Source organism: Marmota marmota, unplaced genomic scaffold, assembly GCF_001458135.2.
Source record: "Marmota marmota marmota unplaced genomic scaffold, marMar, whole genome shotgun sequence".
Lineage (NCBI taxonomy): Eukaryota > Metazoa > Chordata > Mammalia > Rodentia > Sciuridae > Marmota > Marmota marmota.
This window is the reverse complement of record NW_026000249.1, coordinates 13,725,660-13,745,613: the sequence shown is the minus strand read 5'-3', so window position 1 is coordinate 13,745,613 and position 19,954 is coordinate 13,725,660. Positions and strand designations below refer to the sequence as shown.

Here is a 19,954-nt window from a genome sequence, read left to right as displayed (position 1 = left end):
TGTAATTATGACCATTCAGATTTCCTTCTGGCTAATGTCAAGAGAGAGGAAATAAAAGAATGAAAACTCTTGGAGAATCTGCCACAAAAGTGGCAGTAAATACTAACCAAACCAGGGTAATACATGCTAACCTAGCACATGTCCTTTCAAACAAAATGGTTCCAGGCACTGTGAAGATGTGACACTATTTTTCCCCACCTCCTAATACCTCTTGCACAGACAAAATCTCAAAAAAACAAAGGTAATATACCATTGCAGTTGATAATGTACTGTGGTGGTGCTGGGGTGGTACCTCAGTGGTAGAGTGCTTGCCTAGGATGCGTGAGGAACTGGGTTCAATCCTCAGAACCATATAAAAATAAACAAATAAAATAAAGGCATTCTGTCCATCTACAACTACAAAAAAAAATTTAAAAAAATAATGTTCTATGGCAGCTAAGACTCCTTAGATTTGAATTATTCACTAGCCCTATGATCTTGGACAGTTACTTATACTCTCTGTACTTCAGTTCTCTCATTGTTAAAATTGAATTAATAGCATAAAACCCCACACTAACTTGCCTCACAATCAAGTAAATTCACATCTAACACAGTTGAGAATGAGTTCCCATCCTCCTTCCAGATTCTATTTATAAGAACAGGGTAAAGCTTTTATCAAGGGGGTGGATGAGAATCAGACAGAATAGTAAGAAAAAACTAGCCTATGACCATTTAGATTTTCTTGGTTCACTATATTCCTATACATCTAATAAATAAAAACATTTTCTCCCATCTCCACCTCCCTGACCCCCCAGTAATAAGAAAACAAATAAAAAACAATATTTTTAATCAACCTCACAATAACATGACTCCTACATTTTACAGCACCAGAAAAAGTTTTCTGAACTGTGCTTACATGTTTAGTAGTGTTTTGCTATTAGCATAAAGTGCTTAGAATGATATCTGGCAAGGATCAAATGCTTAATATATCTTAGTTATTATTAGCCCTAATTTAACTGTGTGTCTAAATATTTACTTTTTACATACAGAGGAGGAAATGAGATCAGATACTTATTCTCTTTGGATGTTCATAATAATTATTACCTAAGTCAAGGGCCATTCAGATGGGCCACAGTGAACTGACGATTAGGGAGAGAACACTATACTCCAAACTGAATAAGAAAAAAATAGAAGGTATTAGCATACAATTTCACTATGGCTACATTTCCCCAATCCAACAGATATCTCCAAATATAATTTATGTTGATTCAATTTACTATCAAATGGCTTACACAGGTTCCTAGATGATAAAATGAGATGTCCTAAATAAGCCAATCCCCCCAAAACCAAAGGCCGAATGTTTTCTCTGATATGCGGATGCTAATTCACAATGTGGAGGGGGGGTGAACGGGGGTAAGAAGGATAGTAGAATGAACTGGACATTATTACCCTATGTACATATATGATTACACAACCAAATCAAACACCAAATGTTCTACATCCTGTACAACCAAAAGAATGAGAAATTATATATCATTTATAAATGATGTGTCAAAATGCATTCTGTCATATATAAATACATTGGAACAAATTTTTAAAAATGAATGAGATGCCCTGTGCTGGAAAAAAGGCCCAAAGCATGACTACAACAGCAATCTCTGTTTTAAGAAATATGAGATTGTTCCAATGAATTGTTTTTACTCTCTCCATGTGAATTTGATATATAAGCATCATATCTGAAGTATGTGATGGTAAGGAAAACACTTACTAGCTTCAAAAAGAACAGAAATATAGATCACATGCACTGTATCTAATATCATGAAAAAAATTTAAATACTTTAAAAAAATCCTACTTTGAAGATCAACAGTCAGATGTCCTCTTGTGCCTCTTTATCTATAACTTGTGTCTCCTATATCTACCAGAGGTCCTACTTCAAAAATAAATTTCAACAGATACAGATAGTACTATCTTCTAATTGTCAAATAAAATAATTTGTAGAAAATAAACGAAAGTCTATAATGATAAAGCAATGCTACAGATGTGGAAGGAGACCACAGCCAATCAACCCAGCTTACTTAATAAACAAAACTAGTCCATGTAGTTCCATGAAATCCTTCACCTCCAAATTCTGAGATGAAAAGGGGCTTAATCCAAAACAAATTATTTAAAACTTTTTTTTCTCTTCAAATCCTTACTGTGCCAGATTTACCTGATAACCTACATTCACTACCCATAGGATTTGTTAGCTCATCCCATCAGTTCTCATCTTTCTTCAGAAATCTGAATACCAAAGTTCATACACCAAAGGGATGACCTACACAACTGATAGAAAGCAGAGAGCTGAATTTATTCAACAATTATCAAGAACCTGCTATGTGCCAAGGTCTGTGTTAGGTGTTATGGGTAGAGGAGTAAGTGAAACAAACTCTCCCTACCCTAATGGAGCTCACAGTTCAAGAAGGAAGATGAACATAACAAGCAAAAGTTAATGATGACAAAATGATGAGTGCCACAATAGGAATGAAGCAGAGCACTGAGCAAGAAAAGATCTGACAGAGAAACTCCTATACTTGTATAGAAAGAGATGAGTACAGGAATATTTACTTTGCATAAGAGTGAAACACCAACAACAATCTAAAAGACCATCAACAGAGGCAAATACAAATAAATTGTAAATAAACTGTAAAATATCCACACAATGGAATACTACAGAGCAGTTCAAATCAATGATCAGATCTGATATCAACATGAATATCATTCAAAAATATAATGTTGAATGAAAAAAAAAAAGCTGTAAGCTCAAATATGATATGATGCCATTTACATAAAGTAGGCACATTAATAGGCAACAAAAGCATATAAAAAGGAAAGATTCATATCAACATCATAATAGGTGCCTGCTTAGAGGGAAGGAGGAAACTAGGGAATTTACACACAAGAGACTAACAATCCATGATGTTTTATTTTTTTTAATGTTTTTAGTTTTAGATGGACACAATACCTTTATGTTATTTATTTGTTTGTTTGTTTGCTTTTTAAAATATTTTTTAGTTGTTAATGGAGCTTTATTTTATTTATTTGTATGTGGTGCTGAGAATCGAACCCAGTGTCTCTCGCATGCTAGGCAAGTGTGCTACCACTGAGTCACAACCCCAGCCCCTATGTTGTTTATTTTTATGTGGTGCTAAGGATCAAACCAAATGACTCACAAGTGATGGGCACACTGAGCTATAGCCCAAGCCCATGATTTTTTTTTTTATTTAAAGGAAAATCTGAAGCAATTATGACAAACTCTCAACATTAATTCTGGGAGATGTGTACGTGGGTATTTGCTATTTTATCCTATAAAAATTGTGGGAAAATGAAAAAAAAAGTCAATTTGAAAATAAGAAATGGTGGTGAGCTGGATGGACCTATTTAGGAAGAGTAGTCAGGGAGATCTTCACCAAGAAGGTGACATAGAAGGGCTGGGGCTGTAGCTCAGCAGTAGTGCACTTGCCTGGCATGTGTAAGGCACTAGGTTCGATCCTCAGCACCACATAAAAGATATTCTGTGTCCATCTCCAACTAAAAAATATATATTAAAAAAAGAAGGTGACATATAAGCTGAAACCTGAGTTGAAAAATGCAAACCCTGCACAAAGTTCTGGGGGGGAGAGTTTTCCAGACAAAAGGAACCACATGCATAAGGGCTCTATGGAGGAACAGAATTAAATGTGTGTGCACAATACAAGAAAAATAGTGGCCCATGTGGCTGAACTAAAGCAGGGATGTGGGTGAAGGGGTCAGCAGGTAGGTAGCACAAAGGTGAGGTGATACAAATTAACACCTTAGAGTCCAAGGTAAACTGAGATGGGATCCACTGAAGGGCTTGCAGATGCTATTATACTTTTATAACAGAGTTCCATCTGCTATTGAGACTATATTAGAAGGGATAAGAGGAGAAGGGAAACACCAGAGGAAGGCTGCTGTGGTGATCCTAGTCACAGAGGATGGTGGCCTGACCTTATCATGGGGGTGGCAGTATCAATGAAGAGAAATGGATAATCAAAATATTTCAAAGATAAGGTTGGCAGGACTTAACTGAAAACAGGATCTTAGAACTGGGATGAGAAGAAAGTAATGGAAAGAACTTCTTCTTAATATAAAAATAATTGGTGTTTGCCCTTTTGTGCCCACTACTTTCAAGCATTCTATTAGATGTTGCTGAAAGATTAAAAAAAAATTCCCAGCCCCTGAAACTGTTTAAGAAAATGGAATGAACAAGCATATCAAACTCATGAAAATCCAACCTGTAAGAGTGAATGAATGTAAATGTAACCTGATGTCATTAAATTGGAGAGTGAGGAAGATCAGGTTAAATCACTCATGGAAAGTGAGTTGTGAAAAGTGAGTTGTGCACAGAAATTTGTGGTGTGGGTGGACAAAGGCAGAAGAAATGACAAAGTAAAAACACAAACTTGAAAATAATTTGGTAAACAGCATACAAAAAAGCAGACTATACAGCCCTCGAACAAAAGAAAAACATAATTGGAGGTAAAAGAGGCTCTGAGGCCAGAAATAACAGCAAAATGTGTTTATTTTCTAGATAACATTTACTGAGTACTTTCTATGTATCACACATGCAACAAGGCATTAGCATACATTATTCATTTAATTTTCTCAACAATCCCATTGGGCAGATACCATTATTAAAAAGAGGGAAGCTAAGGCTCAAGAGAGGTTAAATAGACATGGATTACCACTGGGGAAACAACAGAGGCAGAACAGAGTTATGTTTGCTGCCTCAGTCTACATGCTTAGCTGGTAAGCCAGGAGCCTAGAGGTGGTAGGCAGAACAGTTAGAGCAGGGAGTCTGAGGTTCCTGGGCCACTTAATAAAGTTGTTCTGCAAGTCACCTCCCTGTGCCTCAAATTTCTCATCTATAAACTGTGAATTATATCTTCCCATAACAATTCAACCTTTCCACCATGGTTGCACTCAAATAGCACCAACTGAAGGCATTGATCACTTCCCTGTTGCAAAATTCAGTGCAAATTTTTCAAAACTATCATTATTGTCTCTTCCTGAAAGCTGCCTACTACACCTCCCTGAAACACTCTTTCCTGGCTTCCATGACACCACCTTTTCTACTTTTCTGACTACTTTTTATAACCTACTTTTTAGTTTCATTCTCCTTCAGCAAGCTGAGGATCCTTACACCCATTCTTTTTCCACTCTCTCCTCTCTCCCAAATAATCACATTCATCTCCATGGCTTAATTTACCACTTATATATCAATGACTCACAAGTTTATATCCTGCCACTTCAAACTTAACATATCCTTAACAGGGTGCTTTGGATAGGAGAAATAAATTCTAATGTTCTATAACACAGTAGGTTAATAATGAGTGAAAACAATTAATTGAATATTTCAAAATAGCTAGTGGAGAGGATTTTGAGCAACCCCACCACAAACAAATAAATACTTGCAGGGGTGGATATGCCAATTGCCACAGTCTGAGCATTAAATATTGTATACGTGTATTGAAATGTCACATTGTACCCCATAAATAAGTATAATTACTATGCAACAATTAAAAATTTAATGACATTTTTTAAAATTAACACATCCAAGATCAAACTATTCATTATTCCCTCTCCCTGCCCCAAACTTGGTCATATTCCAGTCTTCTCTACCTCAGTAAAAGACACCTCATCCATCTATCTGCACAAATCAAACATCCAAGAGCTGACCTTCATACTGTTCACATGCAAAACCCCACATCAAATTTATTACCAAGTTTTGATGATATTTCTCTCTTAATCTCTCTCATGCCTATATCCTTCCCCCCCCACCCCAATTGCTATCATCAGCCAAGCTACCACCATATCTTGCCTGAAATATTCTAATAAAAACCTACTAATCAGTTTCCCCTCATCCACTGTGACCCATACAATTCACTCAGAATGATGTTCTCAAAATGTCAATGTAAGCCAATCACTCTCATCTCCACATAAAACCCATTAACATTTGCCCCTTACTCAAAATGGCCTCCAAGGCCTGTATGGCCTGACTGTGGCCACCTCCCAGCCTCATCTCACATCACTCCCCACTTCCTTAGTACAATCCTGTTAAATTAGCCTTCTCTCTATTCCTTGGCCACATAATGCTTCTACCCACCAAAGGGCCTCTACATATGCTATCTTTCATCCTGGAATACTTGTTCCTACAACACTTTTCCTAATTAACTCCAGCCCATACTCTGCAGACTCAAGGGCTATGGGTTCCGGAATCCTGTTTTATTCTAGGTCAAGGGCCTTCCACTGCTATCAGCGCTCAGAAATGTATGTTTCTTTTCTTAGCACTTATTTTCTTCAGAATGGCATAAATATTCACTTGGCCATTTGATTAATTGCTCTCACTTTCCAAAATGAAAACTCCATGAAGACAAAATCCTTGAATACTTACTCTTACCATCAATTCTCCAATACTAGCACCATGCCTGATACCTAGTAGGTGCTCAACGCCTTGCACAAACACTTCCTCTGGGTAGTTCTAAGAAACAATAGTAGAAGGACTACACTATGCTAAGGACTTTGTAACTGAAGCCCACTGTTACCTCTGACACTATCATCCTCTGACAAGGAAGAATGACATGCTCAAAGCAAATGAGTTGGTGAACATGGCACACTTGGTGTCTATTCTAGGGCCTTCTCCAGTGCAAATGCTGGCATTTCCATGTGGTTTTGTACCTACAGAAGATCCTTTCCCTTGTTTACTAGTAAGTAATCATGAGTTTGGTCTCCCAAGCTCTTGCTCTAGTTTTACTGAAATCATTAGCTAAGGCTTTCACCTCAAGCTGGCAGGTCACTAGCAATGTCATTTGTCTCCATTTCCCTCCATGGTACACACTCAGCAAATATTACTTGAAGAATTTCTGGCTATGAGGCAAGAACCAGTAATTGAATTAAATATTTTCACTGTCTCTAAGTCAGTCTGCTGAAAACAAATTATTTTCTCTGCCCTATCAGGACACGATTAAAGAAGAAATATCCAGATTTTTCCTGTGGTTAAATTATCAGCTGTCCATCGCATCATGCCATGCAGTCCAACGTAAATAGAACATGTACCCTTCCCTGTTGGCCAGTGCTCAGAAATATTACATGTGGTCTCAAGAACAATGTACATTATTAATAGCCTATGAGCTTATGCCTTTCCCCACCACCCCCAACTGTTCTCCCTACCACCCTCCTGCACAGGGCTGAAAATGTTGCCTGCCACTACATCAGCACGGGAAAAAATACTGAAACAAATATAGCCAAATGTCTGACAATCCAAATTATGAAAGAAACCTAATAGCTTTTGTTCTACTCCCATCCTTACTCAACTCAGCCTCATCACTAGTTTCAAACCATCAAAGCTTTTGTTAAATGTAAAAAAGCCAATAAAAATAGGTAACAGAAAAATAAGCCCCAATCTGTAAGGAAGAATTAGTAACTTAGAAGAATTCCAAAGATTACATATAAACTGTTTCTGGAAATCATTCATGCTTTGCTGTCCTTTTAAAAATGTGTCTAGGGATTCACTTTTCATTTACATTCCATTTCAGACTGCTTTTCAAAAGAGAGGGAATTTTCAAAGAAAAAGTTTAGATTTTGAGACTGACACATTGAAGTTTAATATTGGGATACAAACTAATTCAACCACAAAAAAATAATAATAAAAAGGAAAAAAGAGAGCTGTACAATCCAACAGTAGCACTCAATTTCAAAGGAGGGACAACATCTCTAAAACAATGACTACAGGGCTTAGGAATCTCTGGCTTAAAATCAAACAGCTTCTTCACAAATATATACAGATGCAAAAAAACTATTCTCCCCAACTTCCAAAACTCCTACAACTTATCAAACTCAGGTCACTACAATTTTACACAGTATTTATGATCTGGTGAAATGACACAGGCTTACTCTGCTCACTAACATGATGAAACACAAACAGAAAGAGCTAATTCTATTAGTTTTCCCTCAGTTAATCAGTCCTAAGCCATAAGCCCAGCAAGTTTGTTTTGTTTTTAAATTTGACATGGGTATACCTTTAATGTGCCTGACTATATGCTTCGAGCCACCACACAGCACTGACAAAAGTAAATTCTTCCAATTAGCAATAAATATACCCAGCATGGCTAAAGTAGGGAAATAGTGTAGTAAAATCTTATACACTGCAGATGCAAACACTTGGGCATCTGATTCATTTGGGGTTGGGGAGGAGGAAATATGCAAGGTTGTCAAAAGCTGCCGTGCCACTCATAAATATATTATCTGAGCAGATGAGAAAGGAGAAAACCTACAGGGGAGAAAAGGTCAGTATTTTCATTTTTAGCAATTCTTTCTCTTCAATCCATTTACTTTCAATTTATGGAAAGAGAAAAAAGGATACAGGGGGAGAAAAAGTGAAGTTATATGGTATGTTCCTCTTAGAGTAGTTTTATCCTGGAAATAACCTATGCAGACTGACTGTATAACCAGACAATTAAAGCGTACACCAGTTTCTATGCCACTGGTGAATAGTAGTTAATAACTTCACACTTTTTGTCTCTTAACAAGAAGGGAATGGCACTTTCAAAATCATTACTGCTCTGTCATCTTGGTTCATTGCCAAAGCAAGGAGCTTCAGAACACCTGTCAAATAACACGCAGCTTGTGGAAAAAGAAACATATACCAAAATAGGTTCATATAAAATTTTCACATATGTAGAGAATGGAATGAATTTGGGTTAACAAAAAGTCACTCATTCTGACAAGGTTTGGGGGAAGAAAGGAAGAGATTTCCAAAGAATCTATATGACTGGAGTCAATATAATGAAAATCTACCTCAGCAGTGATCAGTGGCATCAACACAAAGTCTAATAGTAGTTATATTCTCAGCCTTAGCCACATTTCCAATTGTTTCAGTAATTAAAAGGACAAAATGCCTCTGCCTTCTCAAATAAGAGTGCCTAAGTCAAATGTTTAACTATCCTTTTCCTTATTCTGAGTATCCTGTCCATTCTTATAAACTAAAAATAGGTTTCCATACCAAGATTCTGTTAAAAATATTCATCACCTCACATACACCCATCTATAACTGCAAAAACATGTAGGTGAGTATCATCCCAGAGGTAAGGCAAATAAACATCTATTGCATGGTGCATAGGCCAAGATCAAAGACAAACATCTAAAGCATGATCCCTGAACAATTAAATAGAAGTGGAGATTAGAAAATATAGAAATAATTTGAAGTATAGGCTTTCCTTTTATTTTTATGTTTGTTAATAAAGAAAAAGCAATTTAAGTACTGATACTAATTTTGTGCAGATCCATTCTAAAATATAATAATAAAAAATCCAACGTATAGGTGAAAAAAGGTGCAAATTTAGATTGAGAGTGAGGAAATCCCATCTTCCTTAATGAAAGGAAGCCCTAGAACTTTGAAGGTTAGTACTGACAAAGGATTCTGAAAGATTGGAGAAGACAACCCATAACCTCAGGACCATCTTCTACTACCTCTGACATCTAGTAGTATAATGTGGGGAGGGGGGTGCTCCTTCTCTGACAGAGACATGTATCACCATTGCAAATGGGCCCATGCCTGAATTTCCCCAAGCTCAGGTGAGATAAATATATTCAAAAACTTCAGTAAATACAAGGGGAATAAGTCTAAATGGTCTTTGATGAAGCTTTCTTCTCTTATGCACACAGATCCCAGCCCATTTCACAGAGATCTCAGATAAGAATTGAGCCTATCTTTCTCTTCCCAGCTGTCTCTAACTGTTTCATGTCCACCTAAACTTAGACCTTTCAAAGTCCAAAACCCTAAAGGACACACAGAGGTCAATGTTACAGATATCTTGGAGGTGCTAGTTTCCAACTATTAAGACAGAAGGATAAGGTCATGCTAAATTTGTCTCAAGTCTAAAGTTTTGGCTATTTTGAAAGAAATAGTTTCAAGCATAAAGAGTAGTTCAAATCAGGTCTAAGTGTAATTCATTTACTTCTATAAATGTAATACAGTGTTATAATAAAAGACTATATGTTTGTATAATAGATTATTATATATATTACATGATTATGCATTATGACAATAAGTATATATAAAAATAAATATGTATGCATTATTTAATTTTTGGTCACTGAATTTCTCTCAAATTATTTAAAGTGTAAGTTATCATAACCTGGACTGGACTTCCATGGGGTATTTCCCAAGTGGAGCTTCTTCTTCTCATCTTGATATTTAGCAACATCACTCTCATCAATTTTTAGAAAAGATACAGACAAATGGACAAGAAAACGGAGATGTGCCTTAGTACAAGTTCATCAATATAAATGATCTGCAGTTAAAATGCCACTTACTTGACTGCAGAAGTTGTTTCTATAGAATTTAATGACATATGACAAGAACCAAGCCTCTAAAATAACTATTAATTTGTACTAAGTACTTCAACTTATTCCATCTGAATCACCACAAATTCTGAGCTATTAGAATATAAATTAATAAAACTGAATACTACTGCATTATCAGATCTGAAGAACTGCAAAGAATTGAGAATCTAAATGTTCCTGAAATATGACAATAAAAAGGGAATAGAGCTGGGGTTGTAGCTTAGTGGTAGAGCATTTGCCTAGCATGTGTGGGGCACTAGGTTCAGTTCTCAGCACCGCATATAAATAAATAAAGGTCCATTGACAAGTAAAAAAAAAAAATAAAGGGAATAGAAAAGTTTCCTTGGTCTTGAATTTTATACTGTAAACAACTTCAAAAGTGGTAAGTAAAAAAAATGATAAGTAATCTATGACCACTGAAAAAGGATATTACTTTTTCTTTTATAAAATATGTCTGCTAAAATATATTAAGCCCTCATTTTATTCTTTAAAAAATCTCACATTAATCTTGTATTTTAAAAATCAAAATGTTAATAGGCCAGTTGAAATAAAAAATGGTCTTAATGGTGACTATTACAATTCTAGAAACAGAATGAGAACTTGCTTTCCTACCACTCATGTGGTTTCCATGGGTCTGGTCTGTGAATTCTTTATTTTAGGTGACAAAAGCATACATTTTTAAGGCTTCTGTATATAAGAAGCAACAGTTCTTTACCAGTTTCACATCAAATATGTGAGAATCTCTTAAATGCTTTGCACTTTCTTCCCCAAAAATGTACACATAGGCACGACATACAAAATGTTACATAAAACTTTTCAGTATTCACAGATCTCCCCTTAGTGCTATACTTGATTGATAGATGTTCACATATAACAATCAAAGAATTAGTAAATTTCAAAATTTGTATTTTTTATGTCCAAAAGATGTTTTCATTCCTTCTTCCTACCTTTAATTTCCTCAATTTCACCAACTATGCCTGGCAATATTCAAAACCAGAGTTATTCTTCTATTACACATGATTATCTTTTAGACTAGGACCAGCAAACTTTTTCTGAAAGGGTAGACAATATGTGTTTCAGGCCTTTCAGGTCACTCAATCTCTGTGGCAACTAAACTGCTGTTTTAGCACAAATGCAGCCATAAACAAAAGGATATGATAATAGGTAGAGGGAGACTGAGTTCATGGAACAGTTTGCCAATCCCTCAAATAGAGGAACAAGTTCAAGAAATCCACAAAAAAGCAAACAGGTAAATATTATTGGATTCCTAAGTTATACCATCCCTAAAAATAATTTTCAGAACAACTTAAGACCTAAATAAGAAAAGCCAACACTGTAACTTTTAGAAGAAATAAGGGAGAATATATCTGTCTCTGGAAGAAGAAGGGATTAAAGATAAAAACCTCACATAGTGTAAAGGGGAAAAAACAAAATGTTTAGCATTAAAATTAGAAATGTTTGCACACTGAAATATAGCAAATAAAGTTAAAGGATAACCACAGGCTAAAAAAAAGGGTATTTGCAACTCAAATGATTAGAATTGAATACCTAGAAGAAACACTAGAATACCTACAACCCCAAAAAATAAGACACATGTTCACAGAGGCAATCCAGACATGAAAATGGAAGAGTTAATAAACATGAAAAGATGCCCAACACAACTAGTAATTAAGGAAATGCAAATTAAAATCACAACAAGATACCATTTCATACTCATCAGACTGGCAAAATAAAATAAAATATCTGATAATAACAACTGTTAGCAAGGATGTAAAGATCATACAAGTATAATACAAGAATACAGTAAGTATTAAATCCCTCAATCAAGAAATAAACAAAACAATTCGAAGAGGAAAAACTGTACATCAGAGTCACTGCCAATTCTCTTTTGTTGTGAGACAGGGTCTCACTAACTTGCTGAGTCTGGCCTGGAACTTGAAATCCGCCTGCCTTGGCCTCTTGAGTTACTGGGATTACAGGTATGCACCACCGTGCCCAGCGGCCAATTCTCTTGATGAGTTTCTGATACTATGACTGAGGGAGTTATACAGTATAGCTCTGGCCAGAGACATGAGTTTAGCTATTTGACAGAAGAATTTAGCTTGCCATGATAAATTAAATGATTAATCTTACCAATAAAATCACATACTGCTTGAGATGCACAAACCATACTTCTAGAAATACAATAGAGAAACTCTTACACAGGTGGCAGTGTCTACTACAACACTATTTCTAACAATAAAAATCTAAAACAAATGAAAACTTCAAAACTTCAGAACATGGACTAGAAGACAATTTTTAAAAATATACTGTGCTATATTTATTCACTGAAATATACAATAGTTAACATAAATGAATCAAAACTAAAACTGGGGCTGGGGATTTAGCTCAGTTGGTAGAGTGCTTACCTCACATGCACAAGGCCATGGGTTCAATCCCCAGTACCCCCCACACACACACACACATTAAAAAAAAAAAACTAAAAATGTATCGAGATGGATACATTTAAATTGTGATATACAAAGTAGGGTTCCTCCTCCCCCACCTTTTTTGCAAACTACAAAATATTTATGACACATAAATAAATGGTGAAAACTTTTAATCTACCACATGCACACATACTCCTACTTTATAAAAAGGAAAAAAATAAGAAAAGAAAAACATAGGGAAGAACAACAAAATCAACCCTGAGAATGTAGTTACCTTAGAGGAAGACAAAAAACAAATGATAGAAGGTATGGAGAAAATGGTCTTTAGTTGTCTCTATAATATTTTACTACTTTTAATTTTAAAGGAAAAAAGGCTAATTTTAAGAAAAAAAGATTGGAAATGTAAAATCTCCACCTACATTCTAGGTTAAAATGAAGGACTCCCTTAACAATTATAAGATTCTATTTTACCACTGACATCAACAAAGGCTAGAGCCTTCTGTCCCAGTTCCATTCCCAAGGCTCCTGATAAGTGCTACCATATCACCAAGAGGATCCCAGAAAGCCTTAGTCCAGATTGTAATGTTTGCATGTAAGGATTTGGACACATTTTCTAGATGAACAAATTTCATTTCTGAGCACAACTGTAAGCTACAGTCAGTTGGCAAACAGGCTGGCAAGGACTCATTTCAGCCTACTGGGTGGGAAAATGAAAATGCATGGACTCTACACCCAAATATTAGAGCACACACTCACTTGAAAATGCAATGAGAAATCTAAATAAAAAATAATTTTCTCAAGAGTACAGAAATAATAGAATGCAGAAATAAAACAATACCAATGTCAGTAAGTACTAATTATTCCATAAAGACAAATACAACCATTATGCTAAGGATTATGCAATGAGTATGCTTATAAATATATAGTAAGTTTTAAATCCCTTAATAAAAAATAACAAATTCAAAGAAGCAAAATTATATATCAAAATCATTTCTTATTTTCTCTAGATCAGCTTCTAGTACTGTGACTGAGGGAATAGTATATTGTGCCTCCATGGTCAGAGACATATTAGCTACTTGGTAGAAGCATTAGCTTACTATAATAAGTTAAATAATTAGTCTCATGAATAAAACTTGCAATTCAAATATCATCATTATTTTAAACACTAAATAGACTAGACTATTATAATCTTTTGGGCCAGTTTTAACCTTTTATTAATAGTTTCATGAATAATAAAAGTCTAAAATGTGGACAGATTTAAGTCACTAAATGGCCTTTGCTATTGTTCACAGAATAAAATACTTAATTGATTAATGATCTTAGGGTGTCTATCGCCATCTAGTGAACAATCACTTCAATTACCACACCAGACACTTGACAACTGATAAGTTTTCATTATAGTTTAAATATACATGCCCACTTAGTGCTGTAGGCTGACCCAATTTCTTTTTTATGTTCTACTCAATACACTGAGAACAAATAGAAATACAGATGGTATTTGTAGTGATTCACTTTTGAGTGTCTATAAACAATGTTTCCATATTCTCTGGAAACACTAACTTCCGTTATTCTTAAATAACTTTTCACACTGTAAGGTCTCTCATACAATTTCTTAACCATTAATCCTCTACCACTGAGCAATTAAAAATCATGGGAGAGTTTCAGGATGAAAGATCACACCTGTGAAAAGACAATATTGATGCCCATTTGACACAACTATTAGCACTTTATTATAAACCTGTTTTTTAAAGTACAATTTGCAATTACTGAGTACTCAAGCAGCCATAATATATTTGATTACAGAAATTATTAGTTCAAAAGAGCCAAACCTGCATGATTCCAACAAAACTGAACATACAAAAATAGGCTTAAAAATTAAAGGAAGGGGGAACTTCAAGGACTCCCAGACTATGCATTAATCCATCTCCAAATGCAAAATTTTATTTTTACAAAGGTATGCCATCAGGTTTCCTTCTAATTAATTTCTGCTCTAACCTTAATATAAGGAATCTAAAAGCAAACTACTAATAAGTTCTTCAAGTTATTATTTTTTTGTCCATTCCATCTTATCACCAAAAAAAACATTTAATAAGTTATGAAAGTATTCTAAAATCTCCTTAAAAGGACTCTCATTTTACACTTTATCCAACCTATTGTTATCCCTTTAATAACTAAGAGATGCTTGAAAATCACAGACTTAACAGTACATATGAAAAATTCTAGCAAACTCAAAGAGAGATTATCCCATAGACTATTTCCATCTGCTACTGCTAATAATTATCACCAATACTTTAATAATCATTTTTATCTTAGCAAATAATTTGTGTAGAGGACTTTGAATCTTCTAGAATAGTTCCAGGGAGGAGTTGTATAATTATTATTTCTCATTAACCTCATATTAAAGACCTACTTCCCATAGGTGCAATATTCATCATGATTTACTGAAAGGAATAAGGGGGGAAGGGACAGAAACAAAGAATTCAAATCACATGATTATTTCTACATTTGTCTGAAATTCTTTGTTTTTTAGTGAGGCGAGTAGGGGTTTTTAAATCATTTATTTAGTAAAAATTTGTTGTTATATTTTTGTATAACAGAAAAACAAAAATTGAGCTTAAGCTCCCTATTAAAAATCTAGCTAAGCCAAAATATTGCCCTTAAAATACAATGGATTAGAGGAGTGGGGGAGATCATTGGACAAATTTGGGGCTTATCATTATCAACAGTGCCCTTTTAAGCTTGTGGATTTCTGAGCCAATGCAGAAAATGTAACAACAGGGATTTCCCAACAGCAAGAGGCACTCTCCAAGGGAGTAAATTGTCAACTATTGCCTCTCGTGAGAAACTTAAGAGTAACCTTGATCCAATCTCAATAGTCAACCCATGTATTATCACCCAGTTGGGGCATAGTGAGTGCATTTCCTAATACAAAAATAAGATGGTATTCTATCAGAAGCCACTGGATACATATACAGAAATAAAATTTAAATAATTTTGAAGTAAACTTAGCCTAAGAAACTGAAAACATCCTTCTCTCACTTCAACTAGTCCCTAAAACATCTATATCTTTCTAATGTAAAAAAAGGTCTATGTCTTATGATGAATATCAAAAAAGATGACCTTCTAGAACTAAGAGGCAGAATATAAAGCAGAACCACAGTCATGAAAGATGTTCTGATATGGAGCAGATAGCCCTAATTCCATAAAAGACAATCAGAAAGACATGATTCAAATTCAAAATAGCTACTTGTTATCCTTTACCTCTTTTGGGTTTTAGCTTCCTCTGCAAAAGGGGACGTTAATACCCATGTCAAAAGACTCTTCAGTGGTTTTAATAAAATAATGCAAATAGGTTCTAACATATCACTGGCATTCAATACAAGCTTTGCCCTTCCTTGCTGTGCCCCAAGCCAAGATAGTGCTGCCAACAAAAGAATGACTCTAAACATCCTGATGTTTGTTTCATATTAGTTAGATATGCACTATCCAATAAAGTAGCACTAGTCACATGCAGCTATTTAAATTCATTTTAATTATAATTAAATAAATCTAAAAATTCCAGTTCTTCAGTCAGTTAGTGCTACAGGTTTCATGGCTAGAGACAATTGTATTGGATAGTACAGATAGACAACATTTCATTACCTTCAAATCCTACTGGACAGAGCTGATATAGACTCTAAAGCAGGGGTCAGAAAACTTTATTTTTTCTGAAAGTGCCAAACAGCAAATAATTTAGGCTTTGCAGGCCATGCAAGATTCTATCTTAACTACTCAACTCTGCTATTACCACACAAAAGCAGTCACAGATGATACATAAATGAATGATCTTGGCTCTGTTTCAATAAAATCTCATTTACAAAAATAGATGGCAGGCTAGATTTGGCCCAGAAGGGCATAGTTTGCCAAACCCTGCTCTAGAGGATTCCATGCCCAGACCCCCAATACAAGCATTCTACCCAGAACCACTATCTACCACCTTTAACGATGAGCAGTCTTAAATTCACTGACAGGAAATAGCAATTTAATGGAGTCAAATGAATTTAATATTTACCATAACTATTCTTTTACAAATCAAAAATAGTCATGTACATAGTACTAAACAGATGAAGTTTATAGTGTTCATAAAGTCATAGTACCTAAAATGTGTTTGGTATCTGGTCTATCATTCTAAAGCAGATACTCTCCATCCACATAAATCCAGCCTGACATACTCCTGGAATTCTGAATTTACACACCCAATTAACTGCCTACTTAATATGCCTGGAGATCTATTACTCATCTCAAAGGCAACACATACAAGATGGAACTCTTAATCCCTTAGTAAAAGGCTACATTGGCTTTCCTCCTGACTCCCACCTTTCCCTCACAGATACCAATAGTTAAACTCGGTACCACAAACTAGCTCCCTTATGTTCCCTCTTCAAAAAAGGCCTAACTTGACCAATCTAAACTAGTCATATAAACATTCTCTAGGCCACTGCCCTGTTTTAATTATATCTGCAGAGTATTTACTTCTGTCCTAATATCTTAGTTTTTTAATATTTGTGCATTCATTTAATTACTGTTTGTTTTACCAAAGTATCTTCTTCATCATAGCCCAGGCCTCAAAAACATGTCTCCCTGCCCCCATCACCCTAGGAAGAATATAAGCTTTGCAATAACAGAGACCTATATTCTTGCTTAATTCTCTATCCCCAGTGACTAGAACAAAGTTTGGCACATAGATGTTTAATAATTACCCCCCACCCATGAATGAATAAATTTTTATTTAAATGCCTATGTCTTAAACTTTTTCTAAAAAGTAGGTATTTAAATCTAGATAACTAGGGAGCAAACTTGTCTCTCCCACACTACAAAACGTATAGTTAAAAATACTCTAATATTTAGAGATGTGAATATGATTATGCCATTTACCTCCCTTCCTTTGTATGTCACCAAGGCAGCCAGTGGTTTGGCGTAAAATCTGCTGTAGGAAAATCCCAGGCAACCGTACATACTGTTCGCTGTGAGCTTCAAAGCCTTCTGTCGAATGTCATACTGCAAGCCACACAAGGACGAAAGACAAACAACAATATTTGCAGATGCTTAAGAATTACATTAGGTATCTTTCTAGATTACCAATGAGAAAAAGAACCCCTCAATATCCCTGAAATAAAAAGAGCCCTTAAAATACTCAATCTGTCCTCCAAGGTCTATGATGCCCTAACCTCCTGGAAGCAAGCATATATAGACTCCAAAGTTTCCAGAATTCAGAAAGATCTTGCACAGATACACCCATTGCACATAGAAGTACCTCCTATTCTAAGGCAGTCTAGTGTTTTTGAATGGCAACTTATCCACAAATAAAATAAGCACATGTGCTTGCCCATAGCATCTTGAGTGTTTGTACTATTATATACTATTCCTAAATAATCAAATTGTAAAAGCTGAAATTTTCATTCAGATGTCTCTTAGTGAAAAAATATACCTGAAGAACAAGATCTGGGTTTAAATCTTGCTGTTTCATTAGCTGTTTGACTTGTTTTCTCCGTTCTACCAGTTTCCGGATTTCTCTGGGCAAAATGCCCATTTCTAAGCTTGGATCTGGCAACTCAGGGATCTGTTCTTGTTCTCCATCCTGATAAACACACAACAGAAATTTTCAGAGAGTAAAACTTCAGTAAAATAAAATTCTAAAATAATATTTGGTAGCCACTTTACCCCACGATCACATCTTTAAAAGCTTCTTTCTTATATGAATAAAGATCAACGTTCCCTAAGAAAGAGTTGAACAGATTGCAGACCATGGCCCTTCCCACTACCACCTCCCTCCCACCCGTGTTCTATCAGCCTGTCATTCCCAATATCTCCCACCCCTGTAGTTACTCACAAATTTTGATTTCATTTAAAGGGATGGGTTTTTACACATGCTACCATCCTCTTCAACAAGATTGAGGAGCAACATGTTTGGGGAAATTGCTTTTAAAATACAAACGCTCAGACAGACTTCTAGGATTTAAAAAAATAACCAGCAGCTAAACTACCATTTTAAAGCATTTGTATGACCAAACAAAATGCTATAGAAATTTAAAACTATGGAGAATCATAGCAATTATTGTAAATGTTTTAGACTAAAAATAAAAAGCTAAACACTAAACTAGCAAATTTCTTTTAAGAATTTGAAGCACATTTAAATAGGCCATGACATTTCTAAAAATTAATACAAATATATTCCTTAGCACTGATGTAATACTTTTTACCTATAAATTGCTTTACAATTGGCAGAAGAATAGCAACATTTTTAAAAAGCAACCAGCAGTCTTCTTATATTAAAATTTACAGCAGGAAAAAAGCAGGGAAAGCATTAGACCATTTTTCTCAAGTCTCCATTAATTCTATTAACAGGCTACAAAGAAAAGCCAGATGCATTTGCCCTTTCAAAGGTACAAAATTTAAAATAAACCTCTTAGCTTAAAGTATGTCAAGTCAATGCCATTTGATAAGCCAGCCTTTACAAAGTATCTAATTTTATAAAGATCAATATCTGCAAATGAACACTCTTAGAATAGTAATAGGGACCTATTGTTTTCCAATATAGCACATGATGATAGCAGACCTATTAAAAAGATCCTGCTACACATTCCAATTTATTTACAGCAACTATGAAAGTCAAATGAAAAGTAAACTTGAAACGATCTGGAGTCAAAAAATTTGCAATCCACTCCCAGCTTCACCATCACTACCTATGTGACACTAACTGATCTGAAGATAAAATATTGTACATGAAAATGATACAGAATCCATTAATAGCTACATGTATATTTCTTAGGTGACTTCTAAAGTCCTTCTACTCTGAAAGGATTCTGTTATATATCCAGAATCCAAATTGAAAAGCTCAAATAAACAAAACATTGCTGGGCAGCAGTTGGGAAAAAGGGCTGGATAATGATAATTACCACGTGCTGGTACAGTAGTAGGACAAAGCCCAAAGAATATTAATCAAAGGCAGTCACTATTTGGGAGGTTGTCTACCCAATACCACCTCTGTAAGATTATCCTCTAGTCCCATAGAAAGATTCATCTTTAACAGCCAGATTTGTACTCTGTGAACCCACTCCTGTGGTCACAAGTGATAGGACCAGAGGTGCTCACTGACCTAGGCAAG

General features: G+C 35.2%; 1 protein-coding gene across 3 annotated transcripts in view; it reads right to left on the bottom strand.

Annotated features, from left to right (window-relative positions):
* Positions 1–19,954, bottom strand: part of Pola1 (DNA polymerase alpha 1, catalytic subunit) — a 295,390-nt gene that overhangs the window by 225,897 nt on the left and 49,539 nt on the right. For all 3 annotated transcript variants that reach the window (XM_015488095.2, XM_048796434.1, XM_048796433.1), the window contains exons 25-26: positions 18,278–18,427; positions 17,725–17,847 (exon numbers count right to left, since the gene is read on the bottom strand). In XM_015488095.2, coding sequence (XP_015343581.1) covers positions 17,725–17,847; positions 18,278–18,427 — 273 coding nt within the window. The remainder of the gene's footprint in view (positions 1–17,724; positions 17,848–18,277; positions 18,428–19,954) is intronic.